Source organism: Elephas maximus, chromosome 12, assembly GCF_024166365.1.
Source record: "Elephas maximus indicus isolate mEleMax1 chromosome 12, mEleMax1 primary haplotype, whole genome shotgun sequence".
NCBI classification, from domain to species: Eukaryota; Metazoa; Chordata; class Mammalia; order Proboscidea; family Elephantidae; genus Elephas; species Elephas maximus.
In genome coordinates this window covers 109,402,269-109,428,581 of record NC_064830.1, presented here as the reverse complement: position 1 = coordinate 109,428,581, position 26,313 = coordinate 109,402,269, and the positions used below count along the sequence as shown (strand labels likewise).

The window sequence follows — 26,313 nt, the reverse complement described above, 5'->3', positions numbered from 1 at the left end:
GCCAGGGTAACCATGTTGTGCCTGAGAGGCTAGTCTGTGCCTGTCAACCTGACGCGGTTATTAGTGGCACCTCCTTTCAGCCTCATGGATGTAGATCACGTGGTCACCTTATTTTCTTGCCCCTTCTTGGTAGCCACAGTGCTCATCAGCCCATTACAGGCTCTGAGAAGTCCTGCAGGGAACCTTCACTTTCCTGAGTAGCTGGTTTTCAAACATGTTTGAGCTGGAAAGTTAAAAGTTTTTTTTCATATGTAATCTCACTTATATGAACAACCCAGAAGAGGCAGATGCATAGAGACGGAGGTTTATCAGTGGTCACCCGGGGCCGGGGGAGGTAGTGGGGATTACTGCCTAAGGGGTGTGAGTTTCTGTTTGGGGTGATGAAGAAGGTCTGGACGCGGGTCATGGTGATGTTTGTGTAACAGGATGGTGTAATTAATGTCACTGAATTCTACACGTAAAAAAGGTTGAAATGACAGTTTTATGTACTTACCACAATTTAAAAAATGGTTAAAATGGCAAACTTTTTGTTTTTATTTATATCTTACCACAATAAAATAAAAACTTTTAAAGTTTTTTTCTTTTTTTTTCTGGTACCTATCCGAAGCCCTGGTGGCGTAGCGGTTAGGTGATATGGCTGCTAACCAAAAGGTTGGCAGTTTGAATCTACCAGTTTCCCCGGAAACTCTGTGGGGCAGTTCTGCTCTGTCCTGTAGGGTCACTATGAGTCGGAATCCACTTGATGGCAACGGGTTTTAATACCTGTTAGCATCTTGTGGAACCACGTTTCGTGGGATGCTGAGGGAGCTGATCGCCCCCCGGGGGTAGGTGCTGGGGTAGGTCTCCTCTCCTTCCGTGACTGGCAGGGACTGAGGACTTCTTGAGCTGCACTCTGCAGTTCACAGCGTAGCGCCATGATGGGCCCTGTGAGGCCCTCTTGACTGATTCTTTGTGTCCTGTCCTCTCCCTCATTGCTCCCCTGACCCCCAGGCATCTGGACCCAGGAGCCTGACATGGGGCCCTTTTGGCTTCTGCCCTTCACTAAGCAGTACATCAGAGATGCTCTTCCATGTAACTGGGAAACAGTTATTTTCAAAGATTGCTTAGTAACGTGAATGGCTTGACCATAATTTATATAATTGCTCTCCTATTATTGGCCAGAGCCCTGCTGGTGCTGTGGTTAAGACCTCAGCTGCTAACCAAAAGACTGCCAGTTGGAATCCACCAGCCTCTTCTTGGAAGCTCTATAGGGCAGTTCTACCATGTCCTATAGGGTCACTATGGTTGGAATCGACTCCTTGGTGTTGGGTATATATTATTGGGCACGGAGATTCAGCTTTTTATTTTTGTCAATGACAAGATTGTGAATCAGTTTTTTCTTTCTGAATAATTTCCATGGGAAATGGGCCAAAGATTACATTCCCAATTTTATTTTTGTTTAAAAAAATACATTTAATTAATTTTACCGCAAAGGTAACATGGGCTATGGAGTCCCAGTGGCGCAAACTGTTAAGTGCTTGGTTGCTAACCAAAAGGGTGGTTATTCAAACCCACCCAGCAGCTCTGCAGGAGAGAGACCTGGCGATCTGCTTCAGTAAAGATTACAGCCAGGAAAACCCTATGGGGCAGTTCTGCTGTGTTGAAATCAATTCTGTGATACCTAACAACAGCAACATGCATATGTCAAAGCTGATCAAAACGTGTTCTTTCAGTACGTGCTATTTAGTATACTTTAATATACCTCAATAAAAGTCACAAAGGCTCATTATAAAAGTTACAGGTTGACATAAAAATGACCCCTATTTAAAAACCAAACCAAACCCATTGCCATCAAGTCAGTTCCAACTCAGAGACCCTGTAGGACAGAGTGGAAGTGCCCCGTAGGGCTTCCAGGGAGTACCTGGTGGATTAGAACTGCTGACCTTTTGGTTAGCAGCCAAGTGCTTAATCACTGTGTCACCAGGGTTCTGACCCCTACTTAGTGAGTTAAAATGAGTTGGAGGGAGTGACATGATTAGGCTTGCCTTTCAGAGGAGGGGCTAAAGAGGGAGGGGAGACTGGAGGCTGGGAGACCCTTCCGGGGTTCGGGGGGGCGTGCTAGGTGAGGCATGATGTCTCCAGGGGCTGATTCCCATGGGGCTGCTGGGGCCTGAAAAGAAGGCGTGGATTTGGGGGTTATTTTTTCACTGGAATTGCTAGGTCTTGGTGAGTGACTGGATTTGGGATGGGGATGGGGGAAAAGAGCAGTGAAGGTCTGTGGCCTGAGTGAGTGGATGGGTAGGTAGTGGGACCTGTCTTAGTCCCTAGGGCTGCCGTAACAAAATAACACAAAGTGGGTGGCTTTAAAGAACAGAATTGTATTTTCTCACGGTTCTGGAGGCTAACCAGTTAAACAGTTGCTGTCCAGTCGATTCCAACTCCTGGCGACCCCGTGTGTGTCAGAGTAGAACTGTGCTCCATAGGGTTTTCAGTGGCTGGTTTTTTTTTAGATTGCCATGATTTTCCTTTGAGGTGACTCTGGGTGGACTTGAACCGCCAGCCTTTTGATTAGCAGCAGAGGGCTTGCACCACCCAGGGACACCTCTGGAGGTTCGAAGTACAAAACCAGGGTGTCAGCAGTACCCTGCTCTCTTTCTGTTGGCTCTAGGGGAAGTTCCTTCCTTGTCTGTCAGTCTGTGTGGCCCAGTGTCACTTGGCTTTCCTCGGCTGGTGGAGGGGCCGTCACATGCACCCTCTCTTGTGTGTGGCTGCTCTGTGTCCTCTTATAAAACCCACTCAGAAGGGGTCAGGGTTATGACCTGCCTTACTCTGGTGTGATTTAGTTAATTTAACTGATAACACATGCAAAGAAAAACCCCATTTCTGGGAACACTGGTGCATGGGTTAGGACTTCGACGTATCTTTTTGGGCGGCACAGTTTGATTCTTATCAGGGCCACCCCGTAACGTGGGGAGGAGGGAAGAGGAGGTGAAGAAGGGGTCCGTTTGGTCAGAGTGTCCAGTGTGGGATCCTGGGGGCCAGGCAGGATGTGGCACCGCAGGCAGCTGGATTAGCAGTCTGGCAGCCAGGGAAGAGGTCTGCACCGACTAACCTCATTTTACCCCTTTCTGGGTTGTTTGGATCTTCTACAAAGAGGATTTATGTGTATTTGTGTGTCTTCAAGAAGTAATGTGGCCGCGTATGGACAGTAGCTAAAGCTGAGGAGTGAGTGAGATTACAGGGAATGCCGTGTAGATTGGGGTCCACAGCTACTGACCACAGAAGAAAGATCACATTTTCCTTCTTCTTGTCCCCTCCATGCCTACCCCCATTGTTGGAGACAGAGGTCAGGGGCTCACCCTCTGTTTCCTCTTCCCGTCTTTCATTCATGGGGTCAGTAGAGACTTTGGATGGCCACATGTCCAGCGTGTGGGCCGGGCCGGAACCAGCAGCGTGCTAGCTCAGCTCCTACCAACGAGCACACGAGAACCGATTGTGGAATTGTCAGAAATTTTGCAAGCCAGTTGTTAAAAATCAAATTGTACCAACTTACAATTAAATAAATTATATTAAAGATATGGGTAATAAATATTCAAAACTCACGACTTCCTAATTCTTTCTCTACGTTTTGCTAGCATCTGTGCTTTTGAGGTTATTTGCTGGGTGCTAGAAATGCTACATAAGGGTGTGTAGCTGGCCGTCTCACACTCAGTGACATCATGTGGGCAGCTTGAGATTGGCCGTGGTGGAAGAATTTACACCATGAAAATTGGCAGACTGTACAAATAGGTGTATTTTCCCCCTGGAGAGCCAGTTGTTAAGCCTTTACCAGCACACCACTGGCCAGGACACACAGGTGGAGAGTGGAACGGTCAGAGACTTCCATGCTGGGGGACCACCGGGGTAGGCTGAGGTGGAGCAGGCAGAGAGGCCCCAGTCCTGTCACCGGGGAGGAGGGTGGCTGGCAGGCTTTGGCACAAAGCAGGGGAAGGGCTCGTGCTGTGGTGGGAGGGGGCCGTGGGGTCCTCAGCAAGGACAGTTCCACTGTGGGAGGGTTGGGAGCTGTGCTGAGAGTGACTGGGAAGCAGAGTAGACACAGTGGATGGAGCCAGTCCCTTCTGGACGCCTGCCTGATCAGAAAACGCCCGTGGGGTCGTCACGAGTTGGAATCAGTTCGACAGCAGTGGGTTTGGTTTTGGTTTAAGGGGGTGGAGAGGGATGCATGATGGGCTGGCTTTTAGCTCAAGCAGTCAGGAAAGGCTTCTCTGGGGAGGTGACCTCTGAGTGAGATCTGAAGGAAGCGAGGGGGCGAGCTACCTGGCTCTCTGGGGGAACAGGGTTTAAGGGCAAGGAGGTAGGGGGCAGCAGGGCTGTGAGCGAGCAGCAGAGGGGTACTGGGAAATGCCCCACCATTGTGGGGAACGCTACCCCGCAGTTGTGGCAAGCTGAATGATAGCTGCCGGTCCTGTTCTCCCCATTGGGCCCTTGTTTGTCCCAGGCTTGTGGTCCACAGCACCCCCTTAGTAGGTGTTCATGAACGGGGTCCCTGGTGGCAAGTCCAGAAAAGGCCTGTCCCCATATCCTCACCAGGGCAGGACCTAAGCCCTCAAGGAGGTTGTGCTCTGGGCACCCAGCCCTCCTCTCCCCCCCATCCAGACCCCCACCCCACCTGCTGTTGGACCAGGCTACCAGCTGCTGCCCTCACGCTACCTCCTTTAGGCCTTTTCATCAAAATTCTGCTTTGAACTTGAAACCAAAAATAAGTTCCCTTGTGCCTTGCCACTGTGGGGGAAGGGAACCATGTGAGTTGACGATCTGGTTGCTGGGCCTGGCTGGGACTCTGCAGCCGCCCTCTGCCTTCATAGAGGTTTGGAGCCAGGGCTGCTCTGTGGGGGACGCATGGGCCCCGCCCTCGGGGACCTTCCAGATAGCCTGGCTTAGTGCCTGTGAGGGTGCGGGCAGCCAGGTTTTGATAGCGCCCAGTAGACAAGTCCGCTTCCCTGGTGAAGAGATGGGACAGGTAGAATGTCGGTGCTGGGCAGGACCCCCGCTTTTTCTGCGCTGGTCCTTTGTCTCTGGGGAAACTGAGGCCCAGCTATGGGAACGGGCTTGGGATGACTCACGGAGTGGTGAGGGCGTTAGGGGCTCTGGTAGGGTTTTCCTGTGCTTCCCCCACCTCAGGCCTGGAATGCTTCCCAGTGTGAGTAGTGGGGGGTTTTGATGAGGGCTTTGTCGCCAGCAGCGTTGGAGTGGAACGAGGCACTACAGGGAGAAAAAGGAAGCAAATGACCAAGGGTGATGCCCAAGGCTTGCAACCTGGATTCTAGTAGCTGTTGAGACAACTGGTCTCTGGCTCTCTGTCCCCCGAGGGTTGGGGGTGATGGGGGAGATTACCTGAGGGTTGGCCTGGGCTGGAACAGCTTGGGGGGAAGACAGCTGAGAGGGCCCCTTCCTGCCCAGAATAGCCGTGCTGGGTCCCCCTTGACTTGGGAACTCTTCTCTGGCTAAACAGAGGACAGGTAGAGACAGGGCGATTCAGTCTAGTTGGCAAACGTCAGAGCCCCTCTGCGCAGGAAGGTGTGCTCACAACGGATCCAGGAAGGGAGCCGAGGGCTGCCAGGCACCTACCGGCCAAGGTATAGGGGAGCCGCGGTTAAGAGGGAGACCAGCTGGGCTGACTCCTGCCTGGCGTTCACCCCTCGGGCAAGTGTGCTAACTCGTTTCCTAATCTGTAAGGTAACAGTAGGGGTAGTGGTGGTTCAGTGAAGAATTCTCACCTTTCCTGCGGGAGACCCAGGTTCCCCTTCCGGCAGGTACACCTCAGGCACAGCCACGTCCGTCTGTCAGGGGAGGCTTGTATGTTGCTGTGATGCTGCTGAACACGTTTCAGCAGTGCTTCCAGGCTGAGACAGACTAGGAAGAAAGGCCTGGTGATATGCTTCTGAAAATCAGCCAGTAAAAACCCTGGGATCACAACGGGCCAGCCAGCAAGCAATCGTGAGGATGGTGCAGAAGCGGGCGGCATTCTGTCCTGTTGTACATTGGATTGCCATGAGTCGGGGCGGACTCAACGCCGTCAACAACAACAACAAAGATAAGAATATAACTTATAAAAGGTCTCCAGTGCACTGGGGCATTCAGTAGGCACCCTATGAACGGTAGCTGTCTTTTAACAGTCACAACTGTTGACACCTTGTCGTGGTGATCAGACCCACCCACCCTTGGGTCTGGCACGTCTGAAGTGGCGCTTCTTCCCTCCATGGCTGCTTTTCAGAGCAGCTCTCCCTAAGGAAGGGCCCCCCTGACCTGCATATGGTGGTGGGAAGAGGTGTTGGGCCCTGGAGAGCCGCCATGGGCGGGGGGCTCCTGGTGCCCCTTACTGCATACTCCCTACAGAGGCTCCTGTAAAGCAAGACTGTCTGTGACACCTGCCGGGGACACAGCCGCACCCCTCCCGAGGGGAAGAGTGACTTGCCCAAGGCCACCCAGTGAGATGGCATCAGATCCAGCCTGGAAGACCTTCTGACTCCTGCCTTTTACGTGGGTGGTAGTGGTGGTTGCTGTCAAGTTGATTCCGACTCATGGCGACCCCATGTGTGTAGAATAGAACTGTGCTCCACGGCAGGGTTTTCGAGACTGTGACCTTTCGAAAGCAGATCACCAGACCTGTCTCCCGAAGCGCCTCTGGGTAGGTTTGAACCGCCAGCCATTTAGCTAGTAGTCAAGACCGTTTGCACCAGCCAGGGACTCTGGCCTTTTGTGGGCTTTGTTTTTTCTTGCCCCCTCGGTCTGAGTATGAATCATTCTCATCAAAATAACGACAGCCAGTATTTCTTGTTTGCTTGCTGTAGGCTGGGTGCTGTTGTAAGCAGTTCACAATGTTACCTCAGATCTGCCCTACAGGAGTCCCTGAGTGGTGTGAACAGCTGAAGCACTTGGCTGCTAACTGGAAGGCTGGAGGCTCGAATCCAGTGGAAGTGCCTTGGAAGAAAGGCCTGGTGACCTTCTGAAAAATCAGCCGCTGAAAACCCTGTGGGACACGGTTCTATTCCGACACACATGGGGTCGCCATGAGTCGGAGTTGACTTGACAACAGTTGGTAACTAATGACAAGGGTGCCGATGAGGGAACAAGAGGCTTCAGGGTGTTAAATAACCTTCCCAGGTTCGCACGGCGAGGAAGCTGTGGAGCTGGGAGGGGCTGGGGCTCACACACAGGCCTGTTGGACTCCATAGCCTGCCCCCCACCCCTGTCCCACCACAGTGGCCTTGGCATGTTGTTGGGGGAAGAGAAGAGCCTTAGGGTCACCCCACCCAGGGCCCCACCCTGTAAACAAGAAACAGAAGAGGACATCTTTATGCAGGGAGGAGCGAAAGATGAGTCTGTAAAACCATCTCTATGGGACCAAGAGGTCACAGTTACTCTCAGGCGAAAGATGAGAAGATAAGGGGGCAGGGAAAGTAGAGTGCTGGAGGTGGAACGGCCAGAACAGAATTAAGGAGAATGTTGACACATTGTAAAAAATTTGTGTAGAAATTGTCAAATGGGAACCTAAATTTCTGTGTAGACTTTCACTGAAAACACAATAAAATATTTTTAAAAAGATGAGGCTCCCTGCTCGTAGGAAACTGTAGGGGTTGGCCAGATCCTGGGAAATGGTTGCATTCAGGTAAGGTCAAGATTTGGGGTGATCATGGTGTGGGGCTTGGCATGGCATGTGTGTATCAGTGCATGTCTGTTGGAGGAATGAAAGTGTCCTGGACCAAGAGCCAGAGGCCTTTGACCAGACATTGGCCCTGCTGTCTACTGCCCGGAGGCCTTGAAGCTGTGGGCTGCAGGCTTGGAGTGGGGAGGGAGGACAGGGCTCTGAAGGAAGGGGGTGGGAGGCTGTGGGGCAGAATGGGGGGTTTTCCTGGCTCCTTCCCTGCCCCGAGATGGTGGGGGCTGTGGCGTTGCCAGCTGTCAGGAAGCAGGTTGGGAGCACTTGTGGGGCCTGGAGCTGGCTGGGGGCAGGTGTGGGGCGCAGAGACCACTCCCACAAGGCCTGGGCTCCTCATGGTGGTCTCAGGTTAACAGTCTGGGTTGGGGGAAGGCTTGGAATCCTCCCAAACGTGTTCACCTCTGACCCTTGATTTTGAGTGGCCTTGAGCAGTGGAACGCGTTCGCCTCTGAGGCAGAACTTTTCTGAGCTGTTATTCTTTAGAACCTTCCAGAAGGGTTGGAAGAGCGGGGAGAGCCCCGGGGCCCGCAGGGGGACAAGACCTGCCTAAGGCCACAGTGCCAGCCGTGTCTGCCTCGGTTTCCCCATCAGTCAACTGGCACTGAGCCTGTCAGCTCTGACTCTGTGCTCCTGGGGTCACTGGGGATCCAGTTCCCACCCCAGTCCTAACCACTGTCTCTCCTCACTCCACAGGCTCCCCGCTGCACAAGCAGGCATCAGGCCCCTCCTCTGCGGCTGCCCCTGCTGCGCCTGAGAAGCCGGGCCCCAAGGCGGCCGAGGTGGGAGATGACTTCCTGGGTGACTTCGTGGTGGGCGAGCGGGTGTGGGTGAATGGCGTGAAGCCAGGCGTGGTGCAGTACCTGGGCGAAACGCAGTTTGCGCCTGGCCAGTGGGCGGGCGTGGTGCTGGACGACCCGGTGGGCAAGAATGACGGCTCCGTGGGCGGTGTGCGCTACTTCGAGTGTCCAGCACTACAGGGCATCTTCACGCGGCCCTCCAAGCTGACCCGGCAGCCCACGGCCGAGGGCTCGGGCAGCGATGCCCACTCGGTGGAATCACTGACCGCCCAGAACCTGTCGCTGCATTCGGGCACGGCCACACCCCCTCTGACCTGCCGTGTCATCCCCCTGCGTGAGAGTGTCCTCAACAGCTCTGTCAAGACAGGCAATGAGTCGGGCTCCAACCTGTCAGACAGCGGCTCTGTGAAGCGGGGCGACAAGGACCTGCGCCTGGGAGACCGTGTGCTGGTGAGTGTGGCAGTGCCAGGCTCAGGCCCAACCTCCCTTTCCCCACCTCTCCACAGCACATGGACAGGCCAGACCCTGGGGGCTAGGCGGGGGTGGGGGCAGTGGGACTCGGGCAGTTTCCAAGCTGGGGACACACATTTCTCACCAATAACCACGCAGAGTGAAAGTGGGCTCTGGAGACTGTCGCTGTGTGACCCTGGGTAAGTTTCTTAACCTTTCTGGGCCTCAGTCTTCCCATCTATCAAATGGGAATTTTAATAGTACCCCCTCATAGGTTGAAGCTTTTCTGGGTGGTGCAAACACTGAATGTGCTGGGTGCTAACTGACAGGTTGAAGGCTCGAGTTCACCCAGATGCACCTTGGAAGAAAGGCACGGTGATCTGAAAAATCAGCCTCTGAAGACTGTGGAGCACAGTGCTCCAACACACGTGGGGTCGCCATGAGTCAGAATCGTCTCCACAGCAGCTGGCTCACGGGTTGAAATGTGTTAATTCATGTCATGCGTTTAGGCAGTGACTGGTAGGAAGTGCTGAGTGTTAGCTGTTACTGGTACTATTCAGTGATCCAGCCTGCCAGCATGGTGTGCCAGGGCCTCTACTGAAAAGAGACCTCTGGCCCAGGGTGGGGCGTGCGGACGTATATCAGCTATAACAGGTGTTCAGTGATGCTGTGGAGGAGAGAATTGGGGGTCCCTTCTCCCAGTGGTCCTGGCTGTTGGGGACATACAGGAAAGGGAGGCGCAGCCCCAGGTAGTCAGTCTGGATTCATTCTCTGCAGCCTAGCTGTGGCAGCGTTTTCCTCTGTACCTGCTGTGGGCCAGACCCCGACTGGGGGTGCCAGGGTAGGCAGAACGGGGTCACATCCTGCTGTGCCAAGCCTGGGGCAGGTGGCCAAGGAGGCCCTGGGCTGACCCTGCCCTCCAGCGACCACTGTGTTGGAGTGGAGACACAGACACAGGAGGATGTCCCTGGAGGGTGTCTGAGGGGCCTGGAGTGTGGGAAGCCAATGGGATGAGGTCAGTTGGTGGAGGGGGAGGTCCCTGCATCCAGGCGGGGAGGCTTCCTGGAAGGGGAGTCCACCTTGAGCTGGGCTTGTATAGGTGGGAAGCACATGCCTGGAGTTTTGAGGTTGGGTAGGGGTCTGGAGACTTTGCCCCCAGAGCCAAGGTTTCTTTTGGAGGCTTCTGGGAAGAGCATTTGGTTGGGGGGGTGGCGGGGTGGCGGAGAGGAAAGGTTTACACCCGTTCCCCTGTTTCATCCTCAGGCCCACTCTGATATAGTTTTATCATGCCCACTTTATGGATGGTGAAACTGAGGCTCAGAGAAGTCAAACCAGCCCCCACGCTGCCTTCCTTTCACCAACCTGTGTGACCTCTGAGCCTCCACCTGGCAGGATGAGGACTTCCCGCACCTCGGGGCCAGGTGCCAGCCTTGCTTCCTGTGGATGGAGCTTCCCCCATAGTGACCACAGGGGACTTGGCTTGTGTGGTGATCCAGCCACCAGCCTCCATCTCTACCCTCAGAGAACTTCCAGTCTTGCAGGGGGAGAGCTGTGATGTCCGTGCAGCCATATACCATGGCACAGGCTCTGAGGGGGTGTCACGGTGCTCGACCAGACCCAAGGAGTGGTGTTGGACTAAGATCCAGGAATGACCTGGCACTGATGGGGGTGCGGGGAAGAGGTGCCGCCCCGGGCAAAGGCCACAAAGAAGAGCCCAGTGCTGAGCAGGCGGCGAGGGGGAGCCGGAGCCAGGGACCCGGAGGAGGCTGGTACAGGCAGGCCTCACAGGCCAGGGCCTGGGTGTGGAGTCGGGGTTTACTCCAGGAGTGGAGGGAGCTGTAGAAAGCCTGGTGATGTGAGCAGGTTCACGTTTTAAATGTTTGACGCTTGCTGCCTGGTAGGGTTGGGACTAGAGCAGGGGAGGTGAGTGCCGGGAGGCTGCCGTGACCATGATGTCATGGGAGGAAGAGAGAGTAGGCCTGTTGTGAGGCTGTTGCTTTGGTCTTATCACAGTTTCCAGGCAGCAAACCCCACGCAACTGGGCCTGGGCAGGCTGGCTAAGATTCTCACTGAGCTGTCATTGGGGAAGCCTGGGTTCCAAGGGCATTTGCTGGCTATGGCCACTGTAGGGAACCCAGGCCCCTGCCCTTCTCTGCTCCTCCCCGGCTGTGCGATGTTGGGCGAGTCATTTAGCTGAGCCATTCCCATCCATCCGTTCATTCATTTCCTCATCGCTCATCGTCTGTTCATTCATTCCCTCATCGTCTGTTCACTCATTCCTTCATCGTCTGTTCATTTGTTCCCTCATCATCTGTCCATCCAGCTAACTGGCTGTAGTCTACCACCCTCACGATGCTTCCATGGAGAGGAGGAAAAGAGCTGGTGGATGTGAAAATGTCCTGTGGTCTCCCAAGGGCTGTGGCTGTGTGGGGCCTGTTAGTGTTGTGTGGCACCTAGAGCAGGGTATGAGAAGTGGGAGCTCCAGGGGGTCAGTTCCAGCCCTGATCAGCCCCTGGTTGGGGAGCAGGGAGGTTTGACCCTGGTTTGATCTCGTCTGGACCTCCCTATGCACCTGCTCCCCCTTCAGGCAGTGGGAACTTCTGCCTGCCTCGGAGTGTCCAGTACCCAGAAGCCAGACCTTCAGGGTAGCGGCACTAAAGCGGGCTCTAGAAGCATCCACCAGGCCCTCGTCCTGCAGCAAGGTTGGCTGAGGTGGCAGGGCCAGACGGGCTCACTGACCCCCAGCCTGCTGGCGGGTCACCCCACTGCTTTCCTGGGGGGCGTGCCCCGCACTGGGCATCCTGCCCAGCACTTGCTGTGCCTTATCTCTGGCTCGCCGCTCCCCCGAATGCCGTACAAGGTGAGTGTTACCCCGTTTTACTGAAGAGCACAGGGCTCAGCCCTGGGAAGCAGCCTGCCCGGAGTCAGGTCTAGGAGAGCGTGGGTGAGGGGTTCATGTGCACCCCGTCCTGGCCCAGCCAGGTGACTCCCCAGAATGATTGCCCTGGCTGCCAGGATCTGACTGGCTCTCCGACCACCAGCCTTGATGCTTCTCCCCTGTACCTGCTATCGGCATCTTCTGACACATCACCTCCCTGCCCCTACCTCATCCTTTTAATAATTACAGCCTGGGCAAGGGTGGATGTCAAGGCCTGAACTTACACGGTTGGGACGGGGGCTCTTTAGGAAAAGCAATGCCAGAAAATCTTACTTTTGCAAATTTTACTGATCACATGATCACTTGAACGCGTTGCCAGGGCCCCGGTCAGTGAGGGTCAGTGAGGTTGGCGCAGGTGAGGGGCCCACGTGCTCAAGCTCTGCTAGCATCACCAGCCATCAGCTTGTACCCACACCTGCTCCAGCCTGGTCAGAAGGCAGGGTTTGTGCGAAGAGCTTCTGGCTGCTCTTCGGACCACTCTGAAACCTGGGCTTCGTTTGGGCCACGGAACTACCCCAGGAGGTCCATGTACTGGCTGAGTAGCCACGGGCAAGTTCCTGATCCTCTCTGTGCCTTAGTTTCTTCATCTGTGAAATGGGGATGATAGTTTTCCTGCCTCGTGCAGAGTGTGCTGTGGCTCCATGGGAGTGCTGGAAGTGTTAGCTGTAGTCACCGTTAACATCAAGGAAGGAATGTTCTCCTTGGCCCTGGGGTCGCCAGGTGCACAAGGGTCATCAAGTTTGGAGCCTCCCTGAGGTTACCCATGGCTCACGATAGCCTTAGTATCCTTGGGGTCCAATGATTGTTTCCTGTGGGCTGAGCTTGGTCCCACCTGAAGTCACCCAGTGGGTCGCAATGGCCTTAGTATACCCAGGGTCCCTTGACTGAGTGCTTCCTGTGGGTTGAGCTCGGTCCCACCTGTCTCAGTCATCTAGTGCTGCTGTAACAGAAATACCACGAGTGGATGGCTTTAACAAAGAGATATTTATAGAAGTCCAGATTCAGGGCGTCAGCTCCAGGCCTTCTCTCTCTCTTGCCTCTGGGGGAAGGTTCTCATCATCAGTCTTCCCCTGGTCTAGGAGCTTCTCCATGCAGTAACCCCGGGTCCAAAGGACACACTCTGCTCCCGGTGCTTCTTTCTTGCTGATATGAGGTTGCCACTCTCTGCTTGCTTCCCTTTCATCTCTTTTAAGATAAAAGGTGGTGCAGGCCACACCCTAGGGAAATTCCCTTTACATTGGATCAGGGATGTGACCTGAGTAAGGGTGTTACAATCCCACTGTAATCCTCTTTAACATAAAATTACAATCACAGAATGGAGGACAGCTATACAGTACGGGAAATCTTGGCCTAACCAAGTTGACACACATTTTGGGGGGACACAATGTAACCTATGATACCACCTGAGGACACCCAGTGGGTCACGATGGCCTTAGTATCCTTGGAGTCTGTTGACTGAGCGTTTCCTGTGGGCCGAGCTTGGTCCCAAGAACTTCATGAATAGAACCCTGTTTCCTCTTCACAGCAACCCCAAGAGGCCTTGGTCCCCCAGGAACCTCTGGGAGGGAGTTTGTCAGGACTGGCTGAGGACCTGCCTGGTGCTGGTGCTGGTGTGGAGTGGGGAGGTGAGAGGAGGCCACTGTGCCTCGTGTAGCCCGCTTAGAAGCTATGTGGCTCTGAGCGAGCACTGAAAGTGTTAGCCCAGCCCGGCCTGCTGAATGAAGGACTCGGTCCCTGCCAGCCGGTTGGGAGACTGGGAGAGGCACCAGGTTTGCCAGGGCAGCTCTTCACACGCTTGCTGAACTCTAACACGCCTCCCTTAAGGTTACTCAGGTTGGTGGGTGTGGTCAGGGAGCATCACTGCAGGGGGCTGCCACCTCAGCCCCTCGTCTCCCTGAAAGCAAGCACCATGCCCAGGCTCTGCCCACCTGCCCTCGTTCCTGCCAGGGACGCCCTGTGCTTCTGCCCCTCCTCCATGGCACCCCAGCCCCAACAACCCTGGGAGGTAGGAATTATAAACCCATTTTACAGATGGCAGTGAGGCTCAGAGCAGCCCAGGACTCACCTGAAGCATCGTGATGACAGCTAGGGTCTGCCTGCTGTGCGGACGAGACCCTGATCTGAGGCATAGGCTTTTTTTTTTTAAGTGAGTTTGACTTTTCTTGGAGGAAAATCCCTGCAAAACAAATGGACCAAACCAAGCTCGAAGCCATTGCTTTGTGAGACCCAGGATCTAGTTGGTGTTTGGCCTGGGCCAGGAGGGGCTCAAGTCCCCACAAAAGAGAAGAGGGGGGGTGTCATCACTCCAGAAGGCGTGGCCTGGCATACAGCCAGGTGGGGGCCCAGTGAAGGAGGAATATTTGGGGCCTCAGGGATGTGGTTCCCCAGAGGTTGTGCTGACCCAGGGTGGCTATCCGCCATACTGAAGAAAGAGGGAAGGACTTGGGTCCAGGCTTAGGCTGAGAACTGAGGGTGAAGCAGCACCCCCTGGGGCTGGTGAGGGGGTAGCAGTGCAGTTCTGAAGGGAGGGACGCCAGGAGAATGGAGATCGTTGGGCATCGCCGGGATGTTGTAAGAAGAGTGAGACCCACCAGGCTTTTCCACTCACTGACTACTCTGAACCTCAGTCTCTTCATCTGTAAATGGGGGTAACAGGGCCCACCTCATAAAACTGTGAGGTTTGGAATTCATGTCTATAAGTTGCCTGGCAGGTAGCCAGTCTTCAAAAATGGCAGGAGTGGAACTAGCTATAGTTAGGGACTGGTCCCTTCAGGCTCATCCGAGGCATACTTGGGGTATCAGGGCAAAGTAATCTTTAGAAAGTAATGTTTAGCTTCAGTTGAACATGGTAGACAAAACACACATTTATATTTTCAGCCCCTCCTGGACCCGCACTGGAATGACAGTGAATTTTTTTTTTTTTTAAAAAAAGATACTGGATCCTCAAGAACAAAAGGCGTGGGAGAGAAGGCAGCCATGAGGCTGGAAGCCCACTAAAGCCAGGGCCAGAGCCCGCGGCAGGGCAGTGGAGAAGCCCTCAGGTGTCGCCTCAGAGACCCTAACGTTTCAGGAAGCAGCCACACAGTGGCCTCTGGAAGTGGGGCCGGTCTCAGGGCCAGAAATGGGAGAATTGGTTGAAAAATCTCTAGCTCTCATTATCCCTTCCCCTTCCCCCTCTGTCTGGGGACAGCGGCGGTCTGGGATGGATGCTGTTCTCCTGAGGGGCAGAGTCTGGATGAGGGGGTCCCAGGCAGCTCGGACTGAAGGAGGGTTCAGTGAGCATGTCTCCTCTGGAGGCTGAGCCCCTTCCTCCTGCCAGATGGCTGCCCAGGCCTGTGCTGTCCCTGCTGGAGAGCACGAGAGCCTTCTGGGGTATGCAGGGGGCAGAGGCGACCACTGGTATGCACAAGGTGCCATTGGGTGAACATTCCCTGATACTGAAGTGAATACCAAAAGATTCAGCTTAAAGAGTTAAAGGTGTTTGTTTCTGGGGCAAGGTGGAGGAACTTCTGAGACTTTTTAAGGTGTTGGAACTATTTGACTCTTCAGTCTATGTACACATATGGCTTTGATTAAAGAATGAAGACAAACTAGTTTAAGGGTAACATCTATTGAGGCTGTACTATGTGTCAGACACTGGACACATAGTATGTAATCCTCACAAAACCCGTTTTACATGTGAGGATGCTGAGGCTCAGAAAGGCTAGGTAACCAGCCTGCGCTCACACAGCGTGTAAGTATTGGAGCCAGGGTTTGAATGCGCGTCTTCCTGTCTCCGAAGCCCACACCCTTTCGTGGGACAGCCTTGGAAGGCAGTGGTTGTGCCCCTATCCCCCCAGCTGTCATTTGGGCCGTCTCTGCCCGTGCCTATGGCAGGCTCTGGACCTGAGTCTTTCTCCGTGTGCCAACAGGTTGGTGGGACGAAGACTGGTGTGGTGCGGTACGTGGGGGAGACAGACTTTGCCAAGGGCGAGTGGTGTGGTGTGGAGCTGGACGAGCCCCTTGGGAAGAATGATGGGGCAGTAGCGGGCACCAGGTATGGTGGGCTTCCCCGGTGCAGGAGAGGGTTCTTAGCTCAGGGTCAGGATGGGGCTTCTGAGGAAGCCAGTACTGTGATTCAGGGTGTTTGTGTCAGACACCCTGATATAGATGCCTTCTCCCTTCTCTCACATAGCCCACCAAGATAGGTGGTGGGATTATTACCCCATTTTATAGATGAGAGAACAGAGGCCAGAGAGGTCATTGCTGAAGGTCACACAGAAAGCCACAGCAAGCTCTAGGAGAGCCCATCCATCCTGAGTTCCCCTGTCCATGCCATGCATGGCTAAGCTGGGGGTGGGTGTACTGGAAGGGGAGAGGCAGTGGTCTCTGCACTCTGGGGGTTCCCCTGGATAACACAGGAAATAGTGCCTTATACCAGGGGCTTTCCTGGGAGTTACAAGTGCGTTCCAAGTTTCATGCCATCTCTGATGAAAGGGTGTTGGCTGCCTGGATTGCAGGGTTGAGAAGGAGCTTGAGGCTGTGTCTGGCTCAGGGGGCTTAGGAAATGATGTCATCAGGTGTGGGACTAAAGTGAGGTGGCCCAGGTGCCGTGTGGCTGTCCTGGGCTCGGTTCTGTGACAGATAGGGCTGTGGCAGCTCCAAGCAGTGGTCACTGCAGTGCAGGCTGGGCCGTCGGGACCAGCGAGACTTGCACCAGCCTGGAGGAGAGTCGGATTTGCTCCTGGAAAGTCTTGAGGAGGGCATGCTGGGCAGGGAGCAGTCTGGTGAAGACTGGAGTGGGAGGAGGCAGGAGTGGCCAGTTTCACAGTGCATCAGAAGTCAGACAGGGCTAGCCCCCTGTTCCCTTGTGGAGCCCAGGACCCCAGAGCTTTTCAGAGAAGAGAGCCCGAAGTTCTCATGACAGCCTTATACCTTCCTGTTTTCACAGTGTTTCTCTCAACTCACTCTTGCTTTCAGCCTCCCCCACCCAGCCCCCAAGGTGTCACTGTGGGCTTTTGCTTCTCCGTGCAGGGAGCTCTGTGCCCAGAAAGCTGGTGGGGTCCTTTGAGTCTGGGAGTGGGCCAAAGGCAGCTATGACAGTGAGGCTGCATACGTGGCTGGGAGGCTCTGGACCACATGGGGGAGCCCAGTCTCACCTTTGCCATTAGCCAGCTGTGTGACCGTAGGCAAGTTACATAACCTCTCTGAGCCAAAATTTCCTCATCTGTGAAATACAGATAACACTAGAGTGGTTAGGGGATGGAAAGGAGAATGCCCATAAAGGGGCTGGCCCAGAGCAGGTGCAAAGTGATTGCTGTTTTCTCCCACCCCCAGAGCATTCCCTGTGGTTCTCCACAGCCACTCACTTTCTAGGAGTACCATCTGCCAGTCCGGAGATTTCCACCTTGGCATGCGGGTGATGGGGTCTCGAGGAGGTTCCTCTCTGTCTCCTGGGCCCTGAATAAGTCAAGAAGGCAGAGAGCCTCCAGACTGTGGGCCACGACAGCAATGTGGGTCTCGTCTGCTTCCCTAGGTACTTCCAGTGCCCACCCAAGTTCGGTCTCTTCGCACCTATCCACAAGGTGATCCGCATTGGCTTCCCGTCCACCAGCCCAGCCAAAGCCAAGAAGACCAAGCGTATGGCCATGGGTGTCTCAGCACTGACCCACAGTCCCAGCAGTTCTTCCATCAGCTCTGTCAGCTCTGTGGCCTCCTCCGTGGGGGGCCGGCCCAGCCGCAGTGGCCTGGTGAGGGGGGGGGGGTGGGAAGTGGGTGCCGGAGATGTATATGGGGGTAGGGATAATGGGATCCCCAGTCTGCCTCTGACTTTGGTTCCAAGCATCCCTCAGTTTAGGGTTTTTGAATAAAGATGTAAGCTCATTTTTTAATAGGGAAGATTAACTGATTTACATTTATTGTTATTTTTGTATTTACAATTTGTTGTATCCTGAGTCCTTCCCTGGGAGTTAAGAAGGGCCAGGAGGTAATACACAGGTAGGGCAGGGGGTTTGGAAAGCCTGGCACAACCACCCCCGTATAAGATGAGGCTGCTCAATAGGTCTGGGCAGAGGGCCTTCTCTGCAGCTTAGTCTTGGGTGGGTGGTTCCTCCTGGCCCAGGAGATGGAGAGTCCTAGGGAATTCTGACTCTCCTGAGAAGAGTTCCCTAAATCTCACGTTTCGATTCCCCCCGAGTAAGTAGGCAGGTCTCAGAGAGTCTAGGGCACGGGCAGGGGAAGAGCAGGACCCTTGGAGCCGGGACCCTTGGAGCCGAGACCCTTGGGTCTCCAGCCAGCTGAGTGGCTCTGGAGTAGGCTGGGCAGAGCCAGCTGAGCCCACAGTGCTCCAGACAGGCAGTCCCTGAGTCCTGCCTGCATACGCACGTTCCTGCAGCTCACAGAGACTTCTTCGCGCTACGCTCGCAAGATCTCGGGCACAACGGCCTTGCAGGAGGCACTGAAGGAGAAGCAGCAGCACATTGAGCAGTTGCTGGCTGAACGGGACCTGGAGCGGGCTGAGGTGGCCAAGGCCACAAGCCACATCTGTGAGGTGGAGAAGGAGATCACCCTGCTCAAGGCACAGCACGAGCAGGTGGGTGGCCAAGAGGGCAATAGGGTGCACTGAGGCCCTAGTAGCCTTCTCAGGCCAGGCCTGTCTAGTCACACACACAGAGAGCCTCAGAGTGGAGAACTTGGGGTGTGTAGAGAAATACTACATCACCAACAGTGTCCCTGGGTGGTGCGAACAGTTAACACACTTGGCTGCTAACCAGAAGGTTGGAGGTTCAGGTCCACCCAGAGGTGCCTTGGAAGAGAGACCTGGTGGTCTACTTCTAGAAAACCGTGTGGAGCACAGTTCTGCTCTGTCACACGTGTGGTCACCACAAGCAGGAGTCAACAGCAGCCAGTTTGTGATTAATTACCAACACCTGTCCTCCTTTCCAGAGGTAACCCCGAGTTCCTGGTGAATTTCCTTCTGGTCTTTTTTCTGTGTGTGGATATGTACACGTATTTTCAGAACCTGGGTATAAACGTTCGTATCCTGCAGTTTTCCCTGCCTCATATCGTGTGAGCATTTCCTGGGTCATGGAAAATTATCCATGTTTTAATGGCCGTGTGCCGCCCATCACGGGATGTGTCCTTGCAATGCCACCAAGCCCCTGTTGTTAGGTTGTTTCCGGTAACGTTTTTAACATGCAGCCATCCACAGTTCTGAGTCCCTGGGTGGTACGAACAGTTAAGTGCTAGGCTACTAGCTGAAAGGTTGGCAGTTCAAATCCACCCAGAAGCACCTTGAAAGAAAAGCCTGGCCATCTACTTCCAAAAAATTAGCCATTGAAAACCTTCTGGAGCACAGTTCTATTCTGACACACATGGGGCCTCCCTGAGTCAGAGTTGGCTCAACAACACCTGGTTTGTTTGTTGAGGTTTTTTTGGTCCACATTTCAGGTCATGCTTTTGAGCAGATTTGTGGGTTGGAGTCCAGGAAGCAAACCCTTGCCCCAGGCCTCTAGATCTGCTGCTGTTCCATGCCTGGCTTTCTCTACTGTTTGTGTGCCTGCGTAAGAGCCTCCTGGGCCCGGGCCCCATTTGGGGCTTGGCTCACCCCTATCTTGGGTGCCAGGATTAATCAAGCCAAGCTCATGTATGTGCCTTGACGGGGGTCTTCACAAGACCACAGGAAGATGGAGGGGGTGGCAGGTATTAGGATGTTAGGCCTTGGGGGGCAGGTGGGCCTGGGCTGAGGCCTGCCTTCAGCTATCCTGGGTGCTTGGCTGGGTGCCCCCCTCACATCTAGGCCCGCTGCCCATGCCCTGATGGGCTGGCAGGGGGCTAGGGGTGGCTGGGCTTCCAGGCCTGGCTCCTTGCACCACCGCCGCCTCTCCCTGCACCCCCCTGGGCATCAGGCCCCAGGAGGAGGCTTGACCCTGTCCTGGCCCTTGCCCGGGGCCCAGTATGTTGCAGAAGCAGAGGAGAAGCTGCAGCGGGCACGGCTGCTGGTGGAGAGCGTGCGGAAGGAGAAGGTGGACCTGTCCAACCAGCTGGAGGAGGAGAGGAGGTACGTGCTGCCACGGCCCAGGGGAAGGAGAATACAGGTTCAGGAATGGGCAGACCCAGGTTCAAATTCTGCCTCCACCACTTGCTGGCTATGTCAGCCTGGGTAGTGACCTGAGTTTTGTGGGCCTCAGTCTTCTCCTTTTAAAGTGGGAGTGCTGCTCCCCATCTCTCCAGGCTGTTGGGAAGACAGGCAGGTAAAGCATCCCACACGGTGCTCACGATTTTCCTTCTGAAACTCACCACGTGGGACTCACTGTCCTGCCCTGTCCAGCTCATACAGTGAACCGGGAGAGGAGCACCAGGGAGGGGCCCTCGCATTGTGAAGACCAGTACCCCCTCTCCCTTGAGCACCCCTGGGTCAGGCCCGGTGAGGGGAGCTTTCGTGTGTGGCTCGTCTGAACCTCACAGCTCCTGTCCTCGAGCTTCATGCCCATTTCACAGGTCAGGAAACTGAGACTCAGAGAATCAGTCACGTCAGGTGTCAGACCCGTGTTAAATGCTTTACCTTTATCGACTCTTAACCTGCAGTTAGCCCAGGAGGCAGCTGTGATTGCCCCGTGTCACAGGGGAGACTTGCCTGAGGCCACCAGCCAGTTAGTGATTATGATAGTTCTGCCCTGCCACAGGAAACCCTGGTGGCACAGTGGTTGAGTGCTATGGCTGGTAACCAAAAGGTCGGCCGTTTGAATCCACCAGGCGCTCCTTGGAAACTCTATGGGGCAGTTCTACTCTGTCCTATAGGGTCGTTATGAGTCGGAATAGATTCGATGGCAATGGGTTTGGTTTGATTGTTTGGCCCTGCCAAAGTGGCCGGGGGGTTGTGGTTTCATTGTGTGTTTTGGGGGCTGCTCAGGGATGCACCCAGGTAAGCTTCTGGCCAAGAGGAGGAGCAGGAGGGATTTAATGAAAGCTAAGAAACCCACTAAAAGATGCAGGCATGACCCACAGCCCCAGCCACCCCCCAACCAAAGACAGCAGGTGCCCCTCTGGCCTGCTTGGTCCCGGGGTGACCTGGTGGGACAGAGCAGAGAGCGGTCAGCATGGCGGAGGTTTCCCTTGGCTCAGGAACCTCCCTGTCATCTCCTAGATGATACACAGATTTCTGCATGTGCTTCCCCTCCACCGTGCAGCAGGCCCCTCCCACCCTTAGCCCCCCGCTTGAGTCTGTTTGTTGGGCTTTCAGCCGAGGCATGGTCTCCTAAGCTGTTGTTACTGTCTGACTAGGGGAGAGGAGGGTTTATTTATATCTGCCTGAGACGGTCGTTGGGGCCCACACATCTGGTTCCCGTGGTGACGCGCCTGATGCCAACCAACAAAAACAGGCCTTGAAACAACATGGGAGTTGCGTTTGGGAAGGGCCTGGGTACACGTCCCTGCACGTGCTGTGTGACCTCAGGCAGCTTACTTGCCCTCTCTGAGCTTCCGTTTTCTCATCTGTATCCTGGGAGCTATCAGGAAGCCCCAGCAAGAGCAGCTTTGTGGACTGCGATGTGCAGTGGGCCTGTGGCTCGCCTTGTGGCCAGCAGCCCCAACCCTGTGTGGACAAGTGTATGTCCCTGAGGGAACCCTTTCATCAGGAGCAGCCAGGGAGTGGGGATTGGGACCCTGGCCCCCTCTTTTGGGGCCTGTGGATGAGAGTGGGGTCAACAGAGGAGGAAGCCCACCTTCCGTCCCTCTCTCCTTCCCTCTTTCCTTCCTTCCTTCCTTCACATTCTCCTTCCCTCTCTTTTTCCTTCCTCCTTCCCTCCCTCCTCCCCTCCCACCCCAGATTATTCCATGTGCCAACTTCTGTTCCCTGCAGTGATGGAAGCAGAGTCATCATTAACTTCACTGTGTTTCCATTTACAGTATCATTTATTCCCCACAATCATCCTGGGGAGGCCAGATGTTGCATTAAACACCCCACGTTAGAGAAGCGGTGGTCTCTGTGGAGAGTGCAGGGTGGGAAGTTGGGAGGTCTGGAAGTTTCCAGGATCCTCTGCCCCCATCAATCAGCCATAGGACTCTGGGCAGGTCCCTGCTCTGCTGGACTTTCCCCTCTGCATGGCTAGGAGCTTGGACTCTGGGCCTAGGATGGCCTGCCTCTCTGCTGTTGTTGATGACTTGGTGAAGCCCACGGCTCTGGGTGAAGCCCCATCAGCCACTTCTTTCCCTCTCCTGCAGGAAGGTGGAGGACCTGCAGTTCCGAGTGGAGGAGGAGTCCATCACCAAGGGAGACCTGGAGGTAACGGTCGAGGCCCTTCCCCCAGACTTGCACGGTAATCCAGGCCCAGCCCATTTGCCATGGGTTCCAGGCAGTAGTGCTGCACCCCCTGGGAGGGGATAAGGAGAAATGTGAATGGTCAAAGGTCACACCCTGGGAGGGGGAGATGGCAGGTCAGGAGAGACTTGGGTGTCAGAAGTGGGATTAGTTCAGTCCCAGGAGCCCCAGAGGGTCCGTGGCTCCTTGTTGGCAGCTAGGTCGGGTACGTGGGGTGCATAGAGGGCAGCAAGGATCCAGGGCTAGACATGAGGACATAGGGGCTGGATTCCCCTGCCTCTTCTTGTTGGAAAATAGCCCTAAAGGTGTCCCTTGGGCCATTAGTTTGTCTTGGGTTCCCGGGACCATTTTGATTGGAAGTAGCTTTTTGAGTCACAGAATTTATGGATGGGGAAACTGAGGCCCAGAAAGGCAAAAGGACTCACCCAAGTCTTGCGGCAAGCAGTAGGACCAGGACTAGGACCAGGACTTCTGACCCCTGAGCTTAGCTCCTAGGGTTAGCCAGTTGTATCTCCTTCTCAGTTCTAACCCTGGACAAGCTGGTTGGGATGAGGTTGAGCCTGTCACTGGCCAACGTAACCCACCCTTTTTGAGTGGCGGGACTGGGGACACTCTACCGATTACTGAAGCCCTTAAAGACCCTGCCCCAAGCCCTCCTCACTACACCCTGCAGAGATCTCGGGGCTCGTGAGGCTGCAGTTGGGTAGGCCGATGTCTTCCTCTGTGACCCTCACTGTGTCTTCCTCTGTCATCCTCACTGCTTGCTCTGAGATGACCATGGATGAAGGCTCCTGGGGCCATAGCGGGGGGCAGTGAATTCAGTGCCTCCTGCGCTCTGATCCTGGCCCCGACTGGTCTTGGACAGCCTCTTCCTCTGCCTGGGCCTCAGTTTCCTCATCTGTATAACGTGGAGACAACTAGAGCAGTGGTTCTCAAACTTGAGCATTGATCAGCATCCCCTGGGGGGCTTGTGAAAATGCAGGTCTCTGGGCCCCACCCTCAGGATCGGGGCCTGAGAATGTGATGCTAGTGTCTGGGGACCACACGTTGAAGCTTGCTTCACTAGGTTGTTTTCTGAGCTCAAATCGGAAAGTACGATTCCTGACTTTGTGAAAGAGCTGTGTTAAGACCCCACGACTTCCAGTGCCGCACCAGCCAAAGGGTGCGTGTGGTCGTCCTGTCCCTGGATGACCCTGGCCGGGATGGGACATGTGTGGTCTACCTGGGTCACTACTGGCTGCTACTCTTGGAGCCGATTTTGGTGCCTAAAAAACGGGTGTCAGGGCACAAGGTGGCTCAGGTGACTGCCGACACCATTTCTAATGTATATGTCCTAGCTGAGAGCGTAAGTCCTGTGGTTACCCTGAGTGGCTGCCCTCCTGCAGGGGCTGGAAGGAGCTTCAGGACAGTGCCCTTCTGATGACAGTCAGCAGGGGCTTTACTGAAAGGCTGCAGGGAACTCTCACAGCCCTCCCCCGGTGGGCAGTTCAAGGGACTGGATCAGGAACCCTCACAGGAGCTGAGCTCATTCTCTTCCTTGCCCAGGGACCTCCTCCTCCCTCTTCTCTTTGACTCCCTCTCAGGCTGTGCGTCTGTCTGTCAGTCTCTCTTGGCACCCACTGCCATCAGGTCAATTCTGACTCATAGCCACCCTATAGGACAGAGTAGAACTGCCCCATAGGGTTTCTAAGGCTGTAAATCTTCACTGAAGCAGACTGCCACATCGTTCTCCCATGGAGCATCTGGTGGTTTGAACCACCGCCGTTTTGGTTAGCAGCCGAGCGCTAAACCGCTGCACCACTAGAGCTCCTTCTCTTGGCACATCTGCCCCCTTTTCCTGGCCAGCCACCCACCTTTTGCTCGGCCCCACCCCAGCTCTAGGCAGGCCCAGGCTCTATTCTCCACCACCTACCACCTGTTCTCTTGAGAGAATCTGATTGGTCCCAGACTAGCCAGTGGGCAGGCTGGCTTTGGATCAGATGACCCTCCCCGATCCAATGGCTGTGGCTGGGAGAGTTAGGGGGTGGGACAGAGTGACAGACGCAGCTAATTCAGGCAGAAGGGCACTCAAGTCCATTGTTACTGTTTTTGTTGTACAAAACCAGTTGTGACCCATACTCATGGCAAACAGAAGGCAAATTGACCCCAAGTCATCCTTACCCCCACCCACCTTAAAAGTAAAACGTCAAAGCCAGAACACCTCCTTGACCTCTTGGTCCCTCCAGCGGTCAGTGCATCTCTCTGCTTGTCCTCACAGCAGAGCATCTCAAGAGTTGCTTGCCCTGACTGTTCTCCTCTCCTCACTCCTCCAACTGGGTCAGGTGCTCTGTTCCAGCTTCTCGGCCTCCTTTCGTCTGAGCGTTGGCCTGTCCAAAGGCTCAGTTGCAGCCCTTTTTGCCTCCTGGTCTCCACTCTCCTTGGGTGACAGCTTTCAACCTGTGGCTGGAAACCCTCTTATCAGCCCAGGATCCCCATGTCCTTCTCTCCAGGCACCATCTTCCCTGTGCTCCATGCTGGCGCGTCTTGTCACCTCGGCATCTCCAGCGGGATGAGTGGTAGGCGTCCCACAGGGAGCATGTCCAACAGGTCTCTCCACTAACCCTCAACTCCCTGCCTGGGGCAGTGGTGGCTCAGTGTTAGAATTCTCACCTTCCGTGTAGGAGACCGGGTTCGATTCCTGGCCAGTTCACCTCATGTGCAGCCACCACCCACCTGTCGGGGGGCTTGCGTGTTGCCGTGAAACAGGTTTCAGCAGAGCTTCCGGACTAAGACTAGGAATAAAAGCCTGGTGATCTCTTTCTGAAAATCAGCCAGCAAAAACCCTGTGGATCACAACAGTCCGATCCTGTTGTACATGGGGTCACCATGAGTCAGAGGCTGACTCGATGGCAGCTAACTGCAACAACTCCCAGCCCCCTCACCTAAGATCTTGACTTCAGGGGCTGTTTTCCCCCCACTGCACCTCATGCACACCCATCACCCATCAGTCAACGGAAGCTCATGTGTTGTCAAGCTCCCTACCTCCCTCTGACATCCCTGCCCCGTCTTTCCCACCTCGGTAACGGACCTCACCACCCACACAGCTGCTCAGGCTCACAGCTAGAATTCATATCTTAAATCTTCTCATATCTTAAATTCATATCTTAAATCCCTCATCCCCCATCCAAAACCCCCTTGACCTTGCCTCCCAAAGCTCCCTCCACTGGTCCTCTTCCGTCCCCACGGCCCCCTGCCTGGCCAGCCCACAGCACTCTCCTTGGGTGGTGGTCCTGGCCCCTCCTCTCCAGCCCTCTCTCACACCCTGGCCCTCTTTGTCCTGCTCCAGGGTGTGACACCCCTCTTTGTTTCTGGAACCCCCAGCTCTGCCCTGCTTCTGAGCTGTTAAACACGCAGCTTTCTCTGCTGACATCACTCGTCTCTGCCCCCAGGACCTGCTTTGTACAGCCAGTTCCTCGGTGTGTTCAGGTCTCTGTTTAAACTTTATTTCTCGGAGAGGCCTTCGCTCGTTCCTGTTTCCCACCTAGCTGCCCTACCCTGGTACTCTGTTCACATTCCAAATGGCAGTCTGAAATTATCTCACTCCTCCCTAAGATGAGGGCAGGGACCCTGTCTGTCAGAACAGGGTGGGATCCCTGGGTCACCCACTGGGAATAGTTTTATCCTCTTAAATGCCGGGAGCCGTTCTGCATCATGAAAGCTCTGGCTGCTGTCTGCCGCCACCTGGTGGGGACCAAGGACATCAGCACCTGCCTTGGACTTGACAACACAGGGCTTTTGTTGTTTTTTAATCCTGGGGATTTTTGTTGATTAAATAGTACTTCCTTGTTAGCTTTTCATTTGCATGGGAATACCCCTTTTAACGGACAGAACTAGTTTTACGAACCCAGACTCAGCTATTTGTTGAGAACTCACTGGGCACTGCCAAAGGCCGAAGGGCAATTTAGAGAAGTAGCTCCTGGAAAGGGAGAGACCCTTGGGGTTCAAACGGAGAAACTGCTCGGCTGCTGACTGGAAGGTTGGAAGTTCAAGTCCACCCAGAGGCTCCTTGGAAGAAAGACCTAGTGATCTACTTCTGAAAAGTCAGCCATTGAAATCCCTGTGGAGCGCAGTCCTACTCTGCCACACGCAGTGT

The 26,313-nt window shown here is 54.7% G+C and overlaps 1 protein-coding gene across 3 annotated transcripts in view; it reads left to right on the top strand.

Annotated features, from left to right (window-relative positions):
- The window catches only part of CLIP2 (CAP-Gly domain containing linker protein 2), a 73,586-nt gene that overhangs the window by 25,539 nt on the left and 21,734 nt on the right, over positions 1 to 26,313 (top strand). For all 3 annotated transcript variants that reach the window (XM_049904757.1, XM_049904756.1, XM_049904758.1), the window contains exons 3-8: positions 8,393 to 8,946; positions 15,796 to 15,920; positions 17,400 to 17,613; positions 18,258 to 18,455; positions 19,819 to 19,922; positions 22,085 to 22,145. In XM_049904757.1, the coding sequence (XP_049760714.1) occupies positions 8,393 to 8,946; positions 15,796 to 15,920; positions 17,400 to 17,613; positions 18,258 to 18,455; positions 19,819 to 19,922; positions 22,085 to 22,145 (1,256 nt within the window). The remainder of the gene's footprint in view (positions 1 to 8,392; positions 8,947 to 15,795; positions 15,921 to 17,399; positions 17,614 to 18,257; positions 18,456 to 19,818; positions 19,923 to 22,084; positions 22,146 to 26,313) is intronic.